The following is an 18,148-nucleotide window of genomic DNA, read 5'->3' as shown; positions in this document are numbered from 1 at the left end:
GTGTCGCCACGCTAAGGCTCAGCCAGCACAGCCATGCAGGTCCTTGGCCCCCGCGACACGAGGTTGCCTGAATGCTGACCACGGAGTCCAAGAATGCATGACGTGGCCTACACGCATTACCTTCTCGAACACCTATCTCACACGCGTTCTCCTTTCGCGAGCAACATTCTGCTATCATTATGCGATTCCTGGCCGTTCTTGTTCAAACACAGTGTATGTGTCTCTGAGGCTCCGCTCTCCAAGACGAAAATTGCATTCAATTCGCCCGCCAATACGCGAGGGAAAGAAGTTCAGCACGCTCGTCCAACAGATGCCATGATACAGTCACTTCCATCAGACGTTTTGCTATTCATCCTTCGATCGGTCCAAGAGATCCCGGAGTCGAAGTGGCAGATCATTCAACTAGCCTTCATCATACGCATCTCCAATGGATCGTTTACCTCCTTCTGGTCGAGTTTGACCCAAAGTCCTAAGGCTCCGTTCATACCCCGGATGAACAGAGCTTTTGTTCTGCCAGCAGCTTCCCTCGGCGCTCAGTGCACTACCATTTTACTGATGTGGAGACTGTTTCGCAGACGGCAAATACATTTGTCCTCACCCTGGAAGGATGTCGATATCAACTACATTTTGCAACTTCTTCCCACGTGGTCCGCTTTCCGAGGGCTCCATTCTCTTATGGTGAGGCTTGGGCCTCAGCGGGGCTCAGTCATTCGTGCCAAACCGTGGCATTTCAAGCAGACGCTGATATTGATCTATGCCGGATCCGTTCTGTGGGCAGCCACAAAGAGAGGTGGCCTTGAGGCGGTTTTCGCTGAGGTCCACAGCGGAATCCAGGTGGATCTTTATCACCTGATGTGGGAACAAGCCTCAGCTGCTTTGCAGCAACATTACAAGAGCCTCATTCCAGCGCTGGATTATCGTCACAACCCTCGCTTTGCGTGGGCTGCGGTCCTCCAAGCTTACCCTCTCCTGCTACTAAAAACTTTACCTTGGACGAAATCTAGCTCACTCGTGGCAGTGCTTTTTTACACAGTTCCTGTTACGTCTGTGGCAACCTTGCTTCTATTTGCTGCATATGGGCATGACCCAGCCTACCTCAATGCGTCAATTCTGGACAGAGGAGTCTTCGACGGGCGCACGTCGGTCTTCTGTGAGACTTGTAATAACACTGCCATATCCTCCTCAGAAAGAGATTACCTGCGCGATCAACAACACCATCTCACAACGGCGAGCCTACAGCGATCGGCAGAAAGTGGGTGCCGCATTTGTGCAGTTCTCTGGGAGCGAAGGACTCGCATTCTCAAAGACTTCGTCAAAGACCTCAAATATTGGGAACCAGCCACTACTTATGCATGGCGTCATGACTCTCTTATATTCAACTTCAAACATGATTGTCTTCGGGCTCAAGAATGCCGCTTTCGGATATGCAAGGCCCAAGGTCAGTGAACTGCGGATTTTACCCCATCGCGTGTTTAGTTGACGTATTGCAGAGCTTGACCGCGACACCGATGGACAAGAAGCGCAGGACACACCGCGTCTACTTCTTCTGCCTGAATTATCAAATCATACTGGATGCGATGATACCTTGAGTCTAGCTGCCAAATGGCTGCAGAACTGCCTCATCTACCACGGCGTATGCAACAAGAACCGAGTCCTCGCTTTTAGGCCATCGCGTCTCCTACGGCTGGGAGACGACAAGATTTCAATCCACCTCGCTGAAGACATGCCCAAGAGAGTCTCTTATCTTACGCTCAGTCATTGCTGGGGCAAGTCGGATACCATCAAACTCCTCTGTTGTAATCAAGCTGCTTTTCGAACCAACATAGCATGGGATGATTTGCCCAGGACTTTTCAAGACGCAGTAAGTCTCACAAAGCGTCTTGGTTTCTTATACCTCTGGATAGACAGCCTGTGCATTATTCAAGACTCGCCTGAAGACTGGGACCGCGAGGCCAAGCTCATGGGGAACATATACAAAAATGCGGTGTGCAACATCGCAGCGTCGGGTGCATCCGACAATTCTCAAGGCTGCTTTTTCTCCCGCAACCCGAACACCTTACAACCTGCGATACTGCCATCTAAGTCTCAAGAGGAAGAATATCTTATTAATGAGACTGACATATTCGACGACCATATCCTGTATACTCGAGCATGGGTATTGCAAGAAGCGTTGCTTGCTCGACGAACGCTCGATTGCGGTCGAGGACAGTTATTTTGGCGTTGCGGCGAGATGAGAGCGTCGGAAGTGTTTCCTAGTGGTGTGTCTCGCTATATCTTACATGAGAGACATCCCGCATCGAACTTCGGATTCAGGACCTCCGATGGAGAGGCTCTGATCCTCGACGTTAATATTCTAGAAGGACGGCTTCGGGACAAAAGTCAGATATTCCAGCTTCCCACCGCGCCAGGAAAGGCGTCGATTACAACAAGCCCAAATGATTCAACATTCGGGCTTTGGGCGGTCATAGTGGGCTACTACACAGAAATGAAACTGACGAAGGACGCAGATCGGACAGTAGCGCTGTCTGGTATTATTGACATTTTTCGCCCATTCTTTGGTGCGCATTCCCACGGCCTTTGGCATATTTTCATGCCGGTTGAGCTTCTATGGACTGCAAAGGGTGCCACAGCACGCCCGTCGATTCAGCGAGCGCCAACCTGGTCATGGATGTCTCTTGAAGGGCCGATGACCTACGCAGACTGCAAATTCAAGTACGGTGTTGACATTCTGGTCACTCAATTTATCAGCATCGAGACAAAAGAGCACGAGACACAACTCCGCTTAACTGCTCCCTTGTTGCGCGCTACTTGGAGAGTGGACGAAGCAACAAAGCCACGGAAGTCTGCTGTTATCTCTAGTATAGAAAGCAACGATCAACCAGTCATGTTCATGGAAATGCGCATTACAACAGGATCATGCGGCAATATTTACTTTGACCACTGGGACGAGGAAATGCCCGTGAAAAACATCTTTTGTATACCAATAAAGGTTGACAAGGGCCAATATTCGTGGATCAATCTTCCAGACATAACTGGCTTAGTGCTGCACGAAGTGCGAGACGACGTGTTCATACGTGTAGGACACTTTGATGCCTGCATGAAAACATGGATGCCATTGTTACAAAAGGCCGAAAGACGCGAAATCATCGTTATATAACGCAGGAAGGGATTTGTTGCTACCAGGATGACGCTTCTTGCATTCGCAATATCTCTATATTTGATGGGTTAAGTGTGAATCATTGGTGTTCAGGGGTTCTTGGGCATGGAATCAAGCTTTTATCTGGACCTACACTGGCGGACTGGGGTTTCCGACTCTTTCACTGTCGGCCTCTTCGTATCCACAATCTACGGCCCCTGCCAGGGAGATATATTGCAGAGCGCTAACTCCCAGACAGACTGCTATGACGGCCGACGACTGAAGAAAAGGACGAAGGTCCATGGAGAGTTGTCGACGAGAAGTTGTTGGTGTCTGGAGCCCTCGATCTTCGGGAGTTATGCTCTTATTCAAGAGACCCATTTGTCGAGCTTTTCGATGGGATACAAGGTGACTTAGGCGTCAAAATCTCACAGAAACTATAGGTAGGGTGTTCCTCCATGAGACCTTGTGCATTAGTTTCTCCCCAGCGTCGATATAGTTTACATCTATCATGATTAATCTAGCATATTACACGTTAGAGAAGCGAGGTGTAAACCTCTTTTTTGGGAGCCACTTGATCTACGAACAGGAGCCTCACTACGATCCCGGGGTACAGTATCGTTGATCGAGAGTGGAGGAGCCGGATTGGAATGAGGAGCCAGGCTTGGACGAACTTGAAGGACTTCCTGACTATTATATATATCTCTCCAAAAGCACCTGAGGGATAACTAAGTTTGTGATAGTTTTGCTCTGAGTTCTTGTAGTAAATTCTAATACGGGAGCTTGGCTGAGCCAAAAGGATCACGGTCTTCTGTGGCTCCAAGAGCTTCGACTGGGGCGCCGTCGAGACTCTCTACCTCAAACTCAAGACCTTTGAAGACACGAATTGGTTCGCACACCACGAGTTCCACATGAAGGAGATGCAGAGCAACGCTGGCGTCATCATCTGGCAGCAGGCGCACTACCAACATCCGGACACGCCGCCCGCGCCTGCAGACATTGATCGAGATCTTCCGTAACTGGCAGTGCATGGACGTCCGCGACAAGGTATTCGCCTTGCTGGGCATATGCTCGACTACACCCTGTCGCCGCGAGAAGTGTATTTCGCCACGATGGACGCGGTCGAGGACGACGAGGAACAATTTGCCAACATGCTGTACCAGCTGCTCGGCCTGAACGGCGCGTGATGTTGGATTGTATGACTAACCCCTGTACGTAACCCTTCTTATTCCCATGGTTGCCGCCTGACACTGTTCCTAACCTTTCCCTCCTAGGATCGAATACAAGGCACAACCCCTCGAGCGGTTAGTGCTGAAGTCACGGACGGAGTACCGTTGGTGACGACGCGCGTTTACGAAAGGGAAAACATGCACCGAGGATGTACCCTTCAAGCCGCGCATGTCTTGAGTATTGTAAATTAGAAAGACTCGTGGAAGTAATTTTAGTCGCTGTGTTTGTGCAATACCAACATTGCTATGGCGAGTTGAGCTGATGCTTTTAGGCACTCTCATGGAGAGAATAAATAGTAGAGCAGGGCGAGAGATCCGAGAGGTTCACTGGACTGTGGTGTAGAATAGGTATCCAGGTCTCAGTATACAAGTAGACATTAGGGCAGACGGCTAGCCTCGCCAACTAGTTGATACTACGAGATACTTAAATACTTGTCATTGAGAACGCGTAGAGTAGTCGCTGCTTCTATTGAGACGCGCGCTCAGCGGCCAATGAACAGCGTTGTATGATAAAAGTAGATATAAGCGGCAACAAGTGTGGCCGAAGCCAGAACCTTATAGCTGGTTGCTGAGGCAGCGGAAGAACGTCACTCACCTCTCAACCCGACCCCCTCTTTGGCGGTAGTCTCACCACTGATAATTACAACTTCATTCCGAACAACATCTCTAGAAAACGTCTGCCTGTCTCTGTATAATTGCCTTGGGTTCACTCTATCACTTCCACAGGTCATCCGCAGAACACATCAGCTTGCGCCTCAAGATGCCCCGAACCCGCAAATCCGCCACTCGGCCCAGCCACTCTCTCCAGTCCACCCTCTCATTCAACAACAAGTCTGCGCGGGTGACGAAGCCGGGCGCAAATGCGCAGCGAGACGAGCACAGCGCTTCGGCGAAGAAGCTAGCCGAGGTTGCCGACGACGGGTTGAGAACGGAGCCGGAGGTGGCAGAGGTGAAGAATGAATCAGCTCCCGAGGAAATCGAGGAGGAGGAAGACGCACGAGATCTGAAAACGGAAGCAGATCAAGATATAGAGCCAGACGCAAAAGAGGAGGAGGAAGAGGAGGCGTCGCTCAAAGCGAGGTCCAGAAGGAAGCACAAGGCCAAGGTTGCTGCAGGCAAGGACGACCGTGAACTCGCGGCCGAAAAGGTCACGGATGCGCAGCTGAAGAAATACTGGCAGGCGGAAGAGGACAGTCGGCTTGCTCCCAGAGGTATGTCCCCGGTTACAACATGTGTTTCTCACTTCTCGCCTGTCCCTGAGTACTGTTGATCCTCTCGCCCTTGCATTGTCTTTTCCATCCCAAAACAACGACATTGTCCCCCATCCATGCGGCATCTCCATGACAACTCCACATGTTTGGAGATTCCTAAAGCTGATCGTGTTCCGCGGGGCAGTGCACCAATCCGACCTCTCCATCCACGAAAAGATCCTGCGCCACTTCGACCTCTCGTCGCAATACGGCCCGTGCATCGGCATCCCTCGCCTCCAACGCTGGCGGCGCGCAAACGCCCTGGGACTGGAGCCGCCCGTCGAAGTCCTCGCCGTCTTGTTGAGGGAACAAGACCACACCAAGAGCCAGGGATGCGGCAAGATGGCCTACATTGACGAGTTAAGTGGGGGGCGGGTTGTTCTGGTGGAGTAGACGTGATCTGGACGATGTCAGACGATACGACGGACAGCAAAAGCTACGGAACTCCACAGTTTCAGGCTAACAAAACATGGGCATGTTGTGCTGCATTGGGAGTTCAGCCATGTTGTTTCGACCAGATCAGCTACAACACTGAAACTCTGGGCCTGGGCTTGTCTAATGAAAAGCAGTGGCTGGCTGGGGGATTGCGGTCATGTCGGGACTCAAGACCTGCGATGAGGATGACCGCAAAAGATGCCACATATGTGATTGCAAGGGTGACGTGAAACCCAGATCGTTGTTTATGACACTCGATCTATGTACAAAATGGCTTCACGGAAAGGAGTTCCAGGCGTGCGTGCTTTGCTTCATTTATGAGGACTGCGCTAGAACACAAGCACTTGAAACATGAAGCAACAGGGTTGAAATGTCTTGACTTTATACTAAGAAATGTGATCACGCGCCGGAGCAAAGATTTGCTTGAAGCAGAATGTCATTACCGCCTCGGTCTAATGTTGTTCTTTACACAAAGTCGCTTGCTTGGCCATCTACTCGAGTCGCCATGACCTCTGCTGCATGACGTGAAACGACCGCTGAACTGTTGTCGTACACGGCATCCATGCACATAATGCTTCCTCTTCCAACAAGGGTCGCCAAGTTGAACTCCGGTAAAGAAACATACCTAGCCTGCAACCGCTCTTTTCCCATCGCCCGCCCCCATGCCAATCCATCGTCAAAAGCGTCGTAGTGATATCTTGGTATGCTCTAGATCAAAAGACACGGAACCATCAAAAAATCATGTTCTTATCTAAGCACCAAATTCGGGGACCGTCGAAGTCTTGCCAAGGAGAGCCAACGGTACGATACCAGAGACGTGCATCTCTGGGCCGTAAACGTGCATGTCCAACTTCAGCTCCTCACCGACGGACTTGATGTTCTTGAGACCTTCCTGGTAGTTGGGGCCGGCGCGACGGACCCAGATTTGAACCTTGTGATCGTTGAGGACAGGGGCCACCTCCCTGAGTGCGCGGATCACACCCTTGAACGTTGAAGCGACGTTTGTGAAGTTGGCAATACCGCCACCAATGAACAGAACCTTGCCATCAGGGTGCGTGGGTGCTCGGAGCATCAGATCGAGAACAGTTCTCGCATAGTTGTACGTCTGAGTCTCAGTTGGGGCGCCGGAGTATTCACCGTAATTGGCCAGTTCGCTGACAAAGCCGGCGGAGGCAATAGCGTCGGCGTAGACCACCGAAGCACCACCACCAGCAACCAAAGTCCAGATGCGGCCCTTGGCATTGAGAACGGTCAATTTGAGCGAAGCACCAGTCTTCGCATCCATGTCCGCGATGTACTTCTCTTCTTTGCTGAGCTCACGGCCAAAGGGCGCAGGGAACTCCATAGGCGGGCCAACGTCGATGGTGACCTTTCCGTCGGTCTTGACTCCGGGCAGACCAAGAGCAGCGGGGCTTCGGGCAATAGCCCATTTGACACCGCACTCAAAGTCGGCTGTTTGATCGAGTTTGGCGGCAAGATCAAGGAAGTGGACTTCGGCGGAGGTGCCTGCAGCGTTGGGGATGACGACCAGGGGGTTGATTTCGAGGTAGGTGAACTGGCAGTCCACGTACACCGAGTACAGTCGAACAATGAAGTCGATCAGCACATTGTGGACACCCTTGGGCACGTCGGGCAACAAAGTTGCAGCCAGCTCTTGGTTCGAAGGGAACTTCTTCAGATCGACTGGGATCAGGATCTTCTTGGCCTTTGCGTCAACATCGCCGACATCCACACCACCCTCGTGGGTGAAGAGGATCCAATCGCCCTGATGGTCGCGGTTAGCCCATGTACTGATGCAGGTCATGCATACGATTGCTGCCACTTACATCTCGCACGGAGTTGATGTTGATGTAGTATTCAGTGTCTTGGGGATGAGGGACAAAGGGTTCGACGAGGAACTGGCAAAGAGTCCCCGTGACGTGCTCGACCTTGACGTCCTTGCGGGCTCTCTCCTCGATCCATTTTCTTGCTTCGGCCCACGGCTTGTTCAAGGCCAAAAGGCCACTCTTTCCTCTTCTCTTGATCAATTGATCTGGCTTTGCAACGAATTTAGAGCCTGGCTGGAGGAGCCAAGGATAGGTGGCTTCAGCTTGGTCCAAAACCGTTGACACTGCCTCGTCTTCAGGGAAGAAGATGGAAGCCAACTTGGGAGGAGGGTTATGGACACCAGAAGCCTTCAAGGGAGTAGGCTTGATGACAGGAGCACGGGTCAGGTGGTAGTTGAGAATGGCCTTGCCGTCGGCCTCGAGAATGGACTTTGCTGACATTGTTGCGGCGGTGAGGTGAGGGGTAAGAGTAGGACGGGCTCAGGGGAAGCAGTCAGTTGGCACAAGTTGTCCTGGCTTTTTGAGATAGAAGAGAAATCTAAGAGCAAGAAGACAGCAAAGACAATTGACAAGAAAATCAAGTCTGAATTGCCGAATGGAAAGTGCGAATGTCGAGTTGTAAGGAGAAACAGTATGGACAGCTGGGGGCCAGATTTCACTGCTTCACACAGTTTACTGTTGGTCTTCGGAGGGATACAATTGCTGCCCTTGACTTTTTCGGGTGGATCCCCCCTAGGGCCCTGGAGTGTGGGTTGTTGGGAGCAGGGGTAGGGGTGGTGGGCGTGGGCTACCAGGCTAGGCGTGCTAAACTTATCGAGGGGCATCTCAGCATGCGTTTTAGGTGTGGAGCTAGGGCTGCTAACCCGCGCCAACGCCAGGGACAAACCGCCCGCCATGGCCGTCGCCTCGACTCCATGGTGTTTGACCGACAATCCCCAACTGTCGGTCACCGCCAAAAAAAATATTGACCCTGTGACGTTGCTCCTGGAGTTCTCTACTGGCGACTGAAGAAAAGTCCATTGCCGAACTGCCACCAGAATGCCTTCGTCGGCTGGTTCTCAACCACCTCTCTGAAGCTGTGGATCAAGGTTACACAAACACCGAAAAATGGTGACTATCAACAGCAAATTTCCAGTTGGCTCAGTTTCGAGCACCGATTGAGCGTTTTGTTGTAGCTTCGGTGAATCTGGACAGATAGTTGCCCAGGAGGAGGGGCGGGTACGAGGTAAAGGCTGCACAATGCACGGGTGTTCCACCGGGCTACGAGATACGACGTGCGCTTGACACGGGACCCGGACTCCGAATAGTCTGGCACGCGAGAAAGATCTTTTCCTTCCAATCGATAGACAAGTCAATAGTCCTTGAGGCCCGCTCCCTGCAGACTCGGCGGATATGGGTAAAGGGGGCCTCAGCCTCTCCCAGTTCCGGGGGCCCCAAGACGGTTAGGGCCAGCTGATAGTGCACCCGGGCTGAAAGGCTTGTGTGGCGACAGTGGACGAGTGGGCTCTCCATGCAGCAGTCCCCCCCACTAAAAATCTCACCGCCCGGAGAGAATGCTGGGCGATAGCGGGATGTGCTGGACGTGGCGGGCTTGTTGATGGCGGCACTCAACACAATATTGGGGGCCGCCATTCCTATTTTCGGGCGCCCATCCAGGAGCTTCACACGGTTGGGTCGCGCAGCTAACTAACCGGACCTGCCTCAACAGACGATCCCTAATCCAGTCGCAGCCTCTGTGTGGTCCCTCAGCATCATCTTCGCTCTCCACACTGCGCACTGGCAACCCTTGTTGTGCCCTGAGAAAGTGAACACCATCTCATCCACCACCACCATCGGCTTCACTTCAACTGGCCTCATCTTTTTCTTCTCCTCGTCGGCGATTTTGATCTCTCTGCTCATTTCCATCCGCAGTTTGCTTCAATCTCTCCCTTTTGCCCTACAAACCCAACAACAACCCCTTCCTCCTGTAAGTCTCATTGAAAGTTTCCATTGATTCCCCGAGATCTGCTTGAATCTTTTTCCCCCTTTGCACACCCCTCCTATTATACTCTCCTCGCCAGACGACAGGCGACCAGACACTCTCTCTTGTCTGCCATCATTTGCGCTGTTGTTGTCTCATTCTCAAGTTCTCTACCTCAGCCGCTAACACCATGGGTCTCCCAGTCCGTGAAGATTCCCCTGATAGCATCTCCGCTATGCCTTCTGCTACAGCGGGCGCTGCCAGCAATGGCGTGCCTAAGATTGACATCCCCAACGGCGACAGTCAAGATTCTGATACTCCTTTCTCTGCCAACGACAACATTCGTCGATTTGCTCCTCCCTCGAGGGGACTGAGCCCTTCCCAGAATGCCCTCTTCCACAACAAGACGAGATGCTTCGTCTAGTAAGTGATCCACTGGACAAGATGATGGGCAAATCTGACACCGTCGACAGCGGCATGCAGCCCAAAGCCGTCCAGGGTATGCTGGACTTCGATTTCATCTGCAAGAGATCGACCCCGTCCGTGGCCGGTATCATTTACACTTTTGGCGGTCAGTTCGTCAGCAAGATGTACTGGGGTACCAGCGAGACTCTTCTCCCAGTCTACCAATCCGTGGAGAAAGCCTTCGAGAAGCACCCTGACGTGGACACCATTGTCAACTTCGCCTCTTCCCGATCCGTCTACAGCTCCACTATGGAACTGATGGAGATTCCTCAAGTCCGCAGCATTGCCATTATTGCAGAAGGTGTGCCTGAGCGACGTGCCCGCGAGATCATGATCAAGTCAAAGGAGAGGGGAATCACAATCATCGGCCCCGCCACGGTTGGTGGCATCAAGCCCGGTGCGTTCAAGATCGGCAACACTGGCGGTATGATGGACAATATTGTGGCGTCCAAGCTCTACCGCAAGGGTTCCGTTGGCTACGTCTCCAAGTCTGGTGGTATGTCCAACGAGCTCAACAATATCATTTCACAAAACACCGATGGTGTCTACGAGGGTATTGCAATTGGCGGTGACAGATACCCTGGAACCTCCTTCATTGATCATCTCCTCCGATACCAACAAGAACCAGAATGCAAGATCCTTTTGCTTCTTGGTGAGGTTGGTGGTGTTGAGGAATACCGGGTTATTGAGGCCGTGAAGAAGGGCCAAATTACCAAGCCAATTGTTGCCTGGGCCATCGGAACTTGCGCGAGCATGTTCAAGACTGAAGTCCAATTCGGTCACGCTGGTGCTTCGGCCAACTCTCAGCTTGAAACTGCTGTCGTGAAGAACCAGAAGATGAGAGAGGCCGGCTTCTACGTCCCTGACACCTTCGAAGAGATGCCCAATGTTCTCAATGAGCTCTACCAGAAGCTGGTCAAGCAAGGCACCATCAAGCCTGCTCCGGAGCCAGCTGTGCCCAAGATCCCCATGGATTACGCCTGGGCGCAAGAGCTCGGTCTTATTCGAAAGCCTGCCTCCTTCATTTCCACCATCTCTGACGACAGAGGTCAGGAATTGCTCTACGCCGGTATGCCCATTTCGGATGTCTTCAAGGAGGAAATTGGCATCGGCGGTGTCATGTCTCTTCTGTGGTTCCGTCGCCGCCTGCCTGCCTACGCAAGCAGGTTCTTGGAGATGGTGCTCATGCTGACTGCGGACCACGGTCCGGCCGTTTCTGGTGCCATGAACACCATCATCACCGCTCGCGCGGGCAAGGATCTGATCTCTTCGCTGGTCGCTGGTCTGTTGACCATTGGCTCTCGATTCGGTGGTGCTCTTGATGGCGCTGCCGATGAGTTCACCAAGGCCTTTGACAAGGGCTGGTCGCCCAGAGAGTTCGTTGACACGATGAGGAAAGAGAACAAACTGAGTATGGTACACTCCTAACTCCCCTCCGAATAGTCACTAACTCTATGCAGTCCCTGGTATCGGTCACCGAATCAAGTCTCGCAACAACCCCGACTTGCGTGTAGAGCTTGTCAAGGACTTTGTCCTCAAGCACTTCCCCTCGCACAAACTTTTGGATTATGCTATTGCTGTTGAGACCGTGACCACCTCGAAGAAGGACAACTTGATCCTGAACGTCGACGGTTGCATTGCTGTCTGCTTCGTCGATTTACTCCGAGATGGAGGCTCTTTCTCCGCCGAGGAGGCCGAGCAATATCTCTCCATTGGTGTTCTGAACGGCCTGTTCGTCTTGGGTCGTTCCATCGGTCTCATTGCCCATTACTTGGATCAGAAGAGAGTAAGTTTTCCACGGTTCGCTTTGTGTACACAGATCACTGATGCCCTTTTAGCTGCGTACTGGATTGTACAGACATCCTTGGGACGATATCACATACCTCGTAAGTCTCATCCCTCCTTTTCTCACATAATGCCCGGTCTAACCTGAATCAGCTTCCCACTATTGGAAAGACCCCCGGAAACGAAGGTCGTGTGGAGGTCAGCGCGCAGTCATTGTAATTGTCCGTGCCAGCGTTGGATTGCAAAGCGTGTCAAGGCCACTTTGACTGTCGGGGACCATGACTTTGTTGGGTTCGGCTGGAAGCAACATCTGAGGCATTGGGGTTTCAAGACAGGACCGGGAGTTTATTATCACTTACGAAAGACCATGATGAGGGTACAAAAAGACTCCGAAGATTGGCGGGAGAAATGGCGGGCTCGGTTAGTGTACAGCAGAATGGTCTGGTAGACGGCGGCTGCGGCGCATGCATGTTCTTGTCACCGTTGCACCGCGCAAATGCCCGTATACTACATTTTCTTTGCCAAATTTCCATTTCCTCTGTCTGTTTCTGTCGGGTTGCCAAACGGTGCTGGGCCGGTCTTAAGCAAATGATTTGTCTCGTTGAATTTCTTGATTGATCCCGAAGTTGCTTCCTTCACTGGCCGTAGCAGCGAAGGTGGCCACACGATGCTCTTGCGATTACACCAACATTGTCACGATGTGAAGAGCAAGAGGATCTGCGGGAGAGAAGGCGGAGGGGGGTGGAGCAGAGACAGGGTTGGAAGGAGTCGTTGGTCTCGTGGATTAAATGGTCCCTTATGTCTCGATGGACGTCTATATGTCGGGTCTTATATAACGCTAATATCACTGGATCACAGATCAGCTTTTTGGCCTCTCAGACGCCAGCCGCATGATCAAGCATCCATCACCCCCATACATACATATTGCGACCCACTGCTCTTCTCTCTCTTGCTTTTGTATAACCTCAACCTAACCACCTACCTACACACCCGGGGTCATACTTCGCCAATGACTCGTCCAACTCCGCCGACCAGCGCCGGCGGCGGCGTGGTGACCCGAAAGCGCTCTTCGGTGGTGACATAGCCCATGAAACTCGAGGTTCTCCGGTCATATTGCACGGTCGCGTTGGCGGGCAGGTTGGCCCACGGTCTCGGGTTGGGGCCGTTGTGGATCATGGCGAGCGCGTTGTTGTTGTTGTTGGCGTTGCCGTTGTTGGCGTTGTTGTTGCCGGCACCGGCGTCGTTGGTGTGGCTGTTGTTCGCGGCGGGATGCTTCCTTCGCCACACCCGCCACCCGTAGTACGAGCCGATGACGGTCGCGACGGTGCCCACGACGGCGACGACGAGGCCGGCGATCGCGCCGCCGCTCAGGGATGATCCGCCATTTCCCTTGTCGGGTCCGGCGGTTCCGTTTGTGCCTAGGCAGACAAGAAAGGTGTTTCGTTATCATCGGCTCACAGGGAGGAAATGGCTCCACGGACTCAAGGAACCAGGGAGACAACGAAAGACTGCACCCACTGTTATTTCCACTTCCAGCCCCATTGCCCTCAAGTATATACCCCGTCGGGACATCGCCAGCCGCCAAGGGCACGTTGTGGTCCGCGCAGAACTTCACAAAGACATTAAACGCATCCTGAGCGAGATCTCCATCGCCACAGTTGTTGCTCACGCAAGCCCAGGTCTGGCTGATCACGGTGTGGTATGTGCTGGAGCAGCAGTCACCGCTTGCGTAGTCGCAGTTGTTGGCAAAGTTATCCACGTAGTCGGCATCCGTGCAGGCAAGACATGTGGTCGCGCAATCTGGGTAGGAGTCGTAGATGGAGGGGAACGTGGTAGTTGAGCAGATAAGTGCTCCGCGGCTCAACAAGGAGAGGGACAGGATTGTGGCGAGGAAAACCCTGGGCGGTAGTGAGGATGGAGACATTGCACGGTGATGGTGGTGTTAGAGACAACGACAGACAGGATACGAGTTTTGGCTGCGCTTGGAAGAGACGGGCAAGAAAGAAGACTTGAGGCTCTCGCAAGGAAGATTGCAGCCTCACTGTGTAGTGTGCAGACATGCCGCCGCCCTCCGCTACGCCGCCTTCGATATCAGCCCGGAGTAATAGCGTGCTGCATGCTGAGGGCACTTGCGCCTTGTGCGTGTGATGTCTTACCGTTCAGCCTCATCCACGCACACAAAGACTTCGGAAATCCTTGGGGTCCCAGACGCCAGACTGCGGCGAGGAAACCGACCTGCAGGCTTTAGTAGAAAAATGATTCGGCTTGCAAGAAAGAAGAAATAATAGAGAACATAGAAGTAATTTCAAGTCTCAAAGTTCAGAAGAGTGAGGCTGAGACTAAGCCCAAGGTTGATCAGTGAGGGGGCCGGCGCCTCGATCGGTTAGAATGAAGCCATCAGCGAAGAACGCCTTGCCTTGGCCGCCAGAGAGCTAGCGGTTTAGGCCATCTTCAAACAGTTGTCGATAACCTCGCACATTTCGAGGATCTTCTCCTCCTCGAGTCGCCTTCCGACAATCTGCAACGCCACTGGTGCTCCGTGATAGAACTCAGCATCGTAATCTTGTTGGATTCTGCCGTCGATGTCGCTCAATTGCTTGAAGGTGCTCATATCTCTTGCCTTGTCAAGCTCTTTGTCCGCAAAGGTGACCGGAAAGGTACAGGCGCCGAAGTCTAATTTGACTCTGATCAGTATGGGTGCAAGGAGACAGTACAAGTACGATGCTTACCCAGGAAGTTGACAAAGCCCGTATAGCCAACATACAAACTCTGCTTCTGGGTTTGACCAAGCCGAGGAGCTGCCCATGGCGATGCGGCACAGATTATCCCGTCCAGTCGTGGTTTTCCGTCCGTAGCGGTCGCATTCCATCGGTCAAGGTAGGCTTTCTGCAGTTCATTACGCCGGAGGTTCATCATTCGCATCTTTGTCGGTCCAAGCTCCCCTTCACCTGCGGCAGCCGCCACTGCGTACCCTTCCATGCTCGGAAAAACTGGCTCTCCCCAAGGCTTGATAAGGTCCATAATGGCAGCGCCACCAAGATCGAAGAAGGCTGCTTGGAGGTTCTAGGGTTGTCAATAAACGAGTGCAATTAAGCAGAACGATGGGAGCACATACCTTCACAATCGCCTCGTGATCTTCGGTGGACCAAGGAATGACTTCGTGGCCTTGCTTTTCAAGCGCAGCCTGGGTCATCTTCAAAGCCCGCTCGACGGGTGGGTGAACATGGACAAGACCATCGTGGACACCAATTAGACCGAAGCGAAGTTTACGGCCTGGTGGTTGAATAACATTCTTCCTCCATGGGATTGGATTCACTTTGTGGTCATATTCCCAAGGTCGCACGTCCTCGGATAAGAGGGCTTCCGAGTACAACTGGAGCGTCTTCAAAGATCTCGCCATTGGCCCGTTGACCGATAGAATATACTCTTGACCAGCTATGCCCGGCTTGGCTCCATAGTGCGGATAGCGACCGAAGCTAGGTTTCAAGCCGTACAGATTGCACCATGCGGCGGGAATACGGATGCTACCACCAATGTCTGTGCCAATCCCCAAGGGCGAGGCTTTGAGGGCTATCAGAGCCCCTTCACCACCACTAGATCCTCCGGGGGTGAGGTATTTGTGTAGAGGGTTCCGACATTCTCCCCAGATGTTGTTGTTTGTTTCCGCCATCATCATGGCAACAGGGACATTTGTCTTGACGTAGAAGACCGCACCCAGATCACGCAGAATGGTGACCAGTAACGCATCTTTTTCCAAGGGCTCGTTAGCATAGATCGCCATTCCGTTGCTGGAAGGGTGTGGTGCAGTCACGAAGCAGTCCTTGAGCGAGATTGGTAGTCCATGGAGCGGGCCGAGGGTCTTCCCTGTGCGCGCGAGGTAATCATCGAGGTATTTTGCTCTTTCAATTGCTTCGGTATAGAGTACTTCGGTCAAGCAGTTGGTCAATTCCTGGGCCAAGGCGGATGCCTTGCAGAAGGCTTTGGTGACCTCCAGTGCGGTCCATTCCTTGGTTTTAATCTTCTCGAGGATCACATCGGCTTCTGATTGGATTATCTGGCGCTCGTCGTCGGTGTAGTAGTCAGATTTGAGCGCATACTCGGTCAGATTCTTGGGCAAGTCTGCTTCGTTCCATCCTGGAGTCTTGTAGAAGGCAGCAATGTTGGCCGCTCTCCTCTTACGAGCTATTGCCGAGGCCTCTTTGTAGTCACGCGTCGCCATCTTTTACTTGATCAGCAGGGCAAAAAGGTCAGCGGGAAGGTCAAGCTGGATGAACAACACGAGCGAGCATTTCGAGCAAACTGAATCGCGGATTAGGGCGTCGACTGCGATCTCGGAGTTAGCACAATCAGTGGATGGAGTCTATCTTGCGCGAAATGAGTATTGGTTGAGATCAGGGCCTGGGTGGAATTGGGATACATACTCTAGTACCGAGGTGTTGCATTTAACCGTTGATGTCCGAGCAGGGGATTTTGGTCCTTGTCGTCTATCGCCGCGAGGGGAGGAGAGACTGCGCCACACCAGCGAGTGGGTGATTTTGGCGGTGCTGATGGCTGGTGACGATGTTTTCAGCTGTGACGACGGCCACGTGATCTCCCCCGCCGCTCACCTGGACTCGGAAGCGAAGGGTTCGGCCAAGCCGGAGCAATCGATGAGTGATCGGCCGAAATATCTGGTTAAACGAAGGGGCTGGGCCATATGTGCGTAATAGGCATCACTGTTGGACCTTGGGGGGCGCATGTGGACCCCGAGCACCACCTGAAAGAACAGCCGGGTGACCACTCAGAGGGCACGAGGCACCCGGAACTGGGCGAGTCCCCTCCAAAGGCCCTCCAAAAGGAGGGGTCCTTCTGTGTGCCGCGGGGCTCAGCTGCGCGTTTCAGTGCAAAGCCGGCCTGATGAGTGAATAATTGCTGAGTCCGGATTCACCACCATCCTCAACCGCAACGCTGCAGTCTGCGGTCTGGATTCCTTCGAGCTGCGCAAGCTTCTTCCCACATCCTTCTCACCTCGTATAAATCCTCCCCTTTCCTCATCGACCTATCCAGCTCGTTGCTCTCCATACATCAAAACACATTCACTCTAGGTTTCAAACCTTCTGAATCTTCTGCGGCTTACTCTCATCCTCGCCTCATCCACAATGTCTGGTCCTTACGATTCCTACGGCGGCGGTCAGGGCTACGGCTCCCAATACCCTCAGCAAGGATACGGAGGCGGTCAAGGCTACCCTCCTCAGCAGGGATACAATCAACAGTGTCCTCCTCAACAAGGCTACCAACAACAATATCCTCCTCAAGACCAAGGCTTTGGCCCACCTCGCCGACAAGATTCCTTCGGTCCCCCGCAATCTGGCGGCTTCCAACATGGTCAAGCTGGCTACCAGTACGGCGCCTACGACGCTAGCAACCCACAAGGCCATTCGGGATACTATGGCAGCAATGCCCCTCAGCAGTACGGCAGCAACGATGCCTACGCCCAGAACCAGGCCTACCAGCAACAAATGGCCCAGCACGGTGGTCAACAACAGCAACCAGGTCAGCAGGGTACAAGCCTGCCCCCCGAGGTGGCCAACCATCAATTTTCCCCTCAGTCGACTGACCCCAACGCGCCAAACTACGATCCCAACGCTCCTCCGATGACCGAGAGCGATCGTGGCCTCCTCGGCGCCATCGGTGGCGGCTTCGGTGGCCACTTCCTGGGCAAACAGGCCGGCCACGGCTTCCTGGGAACCATCGGCGGTGCTCTTCTCGGCAGCGTGGCTGAAGACTTTTTGAAGGACAAGAAGAAGCAGCACCACAGCAGCGGCAACAGCAGCTGGGGCGGCGGCAGCAGATACTAGATTCATACACCGACAGATTCCCACCGCCTGAGGGTTGGGTCTCCTTTGGAATGAGCTGATACAGAGAGGAATACTTGGTCACGACTCATGACGACATTGTACTTGATTCAGTGCTTTTCGATGCATCACGAGATGCATCTGCTTTTCATCCTTAACGGCTGTGCAGGACAGGGAGGGTTTTGGCATTCATAAAGTAAATTGAAGACATTACTCTGATTTTTTTTT

The 18,148-nt window shown here is 52.9% G+C and overlaps 7 protein-coding genes across 8 annotated transcripts; 4 read left to right on the top strand and 3 right to left on the bottom strand.

Annotated features, from left to right (window-relative positions):
• The first annotated feature begins 779 nt into the window (after window positions 1–779).
• PV07_00183 (uncharacterized protein) lies at window positions 780–3,279 on the top strand. The gene is made up of 2 exons (XM_016386614.1): window positions 780–1,438; window positions 1,491–3,279. Exons 1-2 carry the CDS (start codon window positions 853–855, stop codon window positions 3,155–3,157), a joined length of 2,253 nt encoding a protein of 750 aa, XP_016253542.1. The 5' UTR covers window positions 780–852; the 3' UTR covers window positions 3,158–3,279.
• A 1,689-nt stretch (window positions 3,280–4,968) lies between these two features.
• PV07_00182 (uncharacterized protein) lies at window positions 4,969–6,532 on the top strand. Its single transcript, XM_016386613.1, has 2 exons — window positions 4,969–5,576; window positions 5,761–6,532. The coding sequence occupies exons 1-2, from the start codon at window positions 5,126–5,128 to the stop codon at window positions 6,006–6,008; spliced, it is 699 nt and encodes a 232-aa protein (XP_016253541.1). The 5' UTR covers window positions 4,969–5,125; the 3' UTR covers window positions 6,009–6,532.
• Window positions 6,409–8,567, bottom strand: PV07_00181 (uncharacterized protein). The gene is made up of 2 exons (XM_016386612.1): window positions 7,877–8,567; window positions 6,409–7,815 (listed from the first exon to the last, which is right to left on the bottom strand). Exons 1-2 carry the CDS (start codon window positions 8,315–8,317, stop codon window positions 6,802–6,804), a joined length of 1,455 nt encoding a protein of 484 aa, XP_016253540.1. The 5' UTR covers window positions 8,318–8,567; the 3' UTR covers window positions 6,409–6,801.
• A 976-nt stretch (window positions 8,568–9,543) lies between these two features.
• PV07_00180 (ATP-citrate synthase subunit 1) lies at window positions 9,544–12,982 on the top strand. The gene is made up of 6 exons (XM_016386611.1): window positions 9,544–9,842; window positions 10,040–10,259; window positions 10,310–11,712; window positions 11,762–12,087; window positions 12,140–12,187; window positions 12,240–12,982. The coding sequence occupies exons 2-6, from the start codon at window positions 10,072–10,074 to the stop codon at window positions 12,303–12,305; spliced, it is 2,031 nt and encodes a 676-aa protein (XP_016253539.1). The 5' UTR covers window positions 9,544–9,842; window positions 10,040–10,071; the 3' UTR covers window positions 12,306–12,982.
• PV07_00179 (uncharacterized protein) lies at window positions 12,909–14,155 on the bottom strand. The gene is made up of 2 exons (XM_016386610.1): window positions 13,605–14,155; window positions 12,909–13,504 (listed from the first exon to the last, which is right to left on the bottom strand). The coding sequence occupies exons 1-2, from the start codon at window positions 14,008–14,010 to the stop codon at window positions 13,083–13,085; spliced, it is 828 nt and encodes a 275-aa protein (XP_016253538.1). The 5' UTR covers window positions 14,011–14,155; the 3' UTR covers window positions 12,909–13,082.
• A 231-nt stretch (window positions 14,156–14,386) lies between these two features.
• PV07_00178 lies at window positions 14,387–16,598 on the bottom strand. Of its 2 annotated transcripts, none has more exons than XM_016386608.1 (4): window positions 16,508–16,598; window positions 15,202–16,450; window positions 14,816–15,149; window positions 14,387–14,759 (listed from the first exon to the last, which is right to left on the bottom strand). In XM_016386608.1, the coding sequence occupies exons 2-4, from the start codon at window positions 16,303–16,305 to the stop codon at window positions 14,527–14,529; spliced, it is 1,671 nt and encodes a 556-aa protein (XP_016253536.1). In that variant the 5' UTR covers window positions 16,306–16,450; window positions 16,508–16,598; the 3' UTR covers window positions 14,387–14,526. The 2 variants fall into 2 exon arrangements, with proteins under 2 accessions (XP_016253536.1, XP_016253537.1); XM_016386609.1 differs by having other exon boundaries at window positions 15,202–16,409.
• Window positions 16,599–17,007: 409 nt separating this feature from the next.
• On the top strand, window positions 17,008–18,139 carry PV07_00177 (uncharacterized protein). Its single transcript, XM_016386607.1, has one exon. It carries the CDS (start codon window positions 17,225–17,227, stop codon window positions 17,921–17,923), a length of 699 nt encoding a protein of 232 aa, XP_016253535.1. The 5' UTR covers window positions 17,008–17,224; the 3' UTR covers window positions 17,924–18,139.
• Window positions 18,140–18,148: the final 9 nt, after the last annotated feature.

The sequence above is a fragment of the Cladophialophora immunda genome, assembly GCF_000835495.1.
Source record: "Cladophialophora immunda strain CBS 83496 unplaced genomic scaffold supercont1.1, whole genome shotgun sequence".
In the NCBI taxonomy this organism is placed as follows: domain Eukaryota; kingdom Fungi; phylum Ascomycota; class Eurotiomycetes; order Chaetothyriales; family Herpotrichiellaceae; genus Cladophialophora; species Cladophialophora immunda.
Note: the sequence above shows the minus strand (reverse complement) of the source record. Positions and strands in the feature narration are given on the sequence as shown.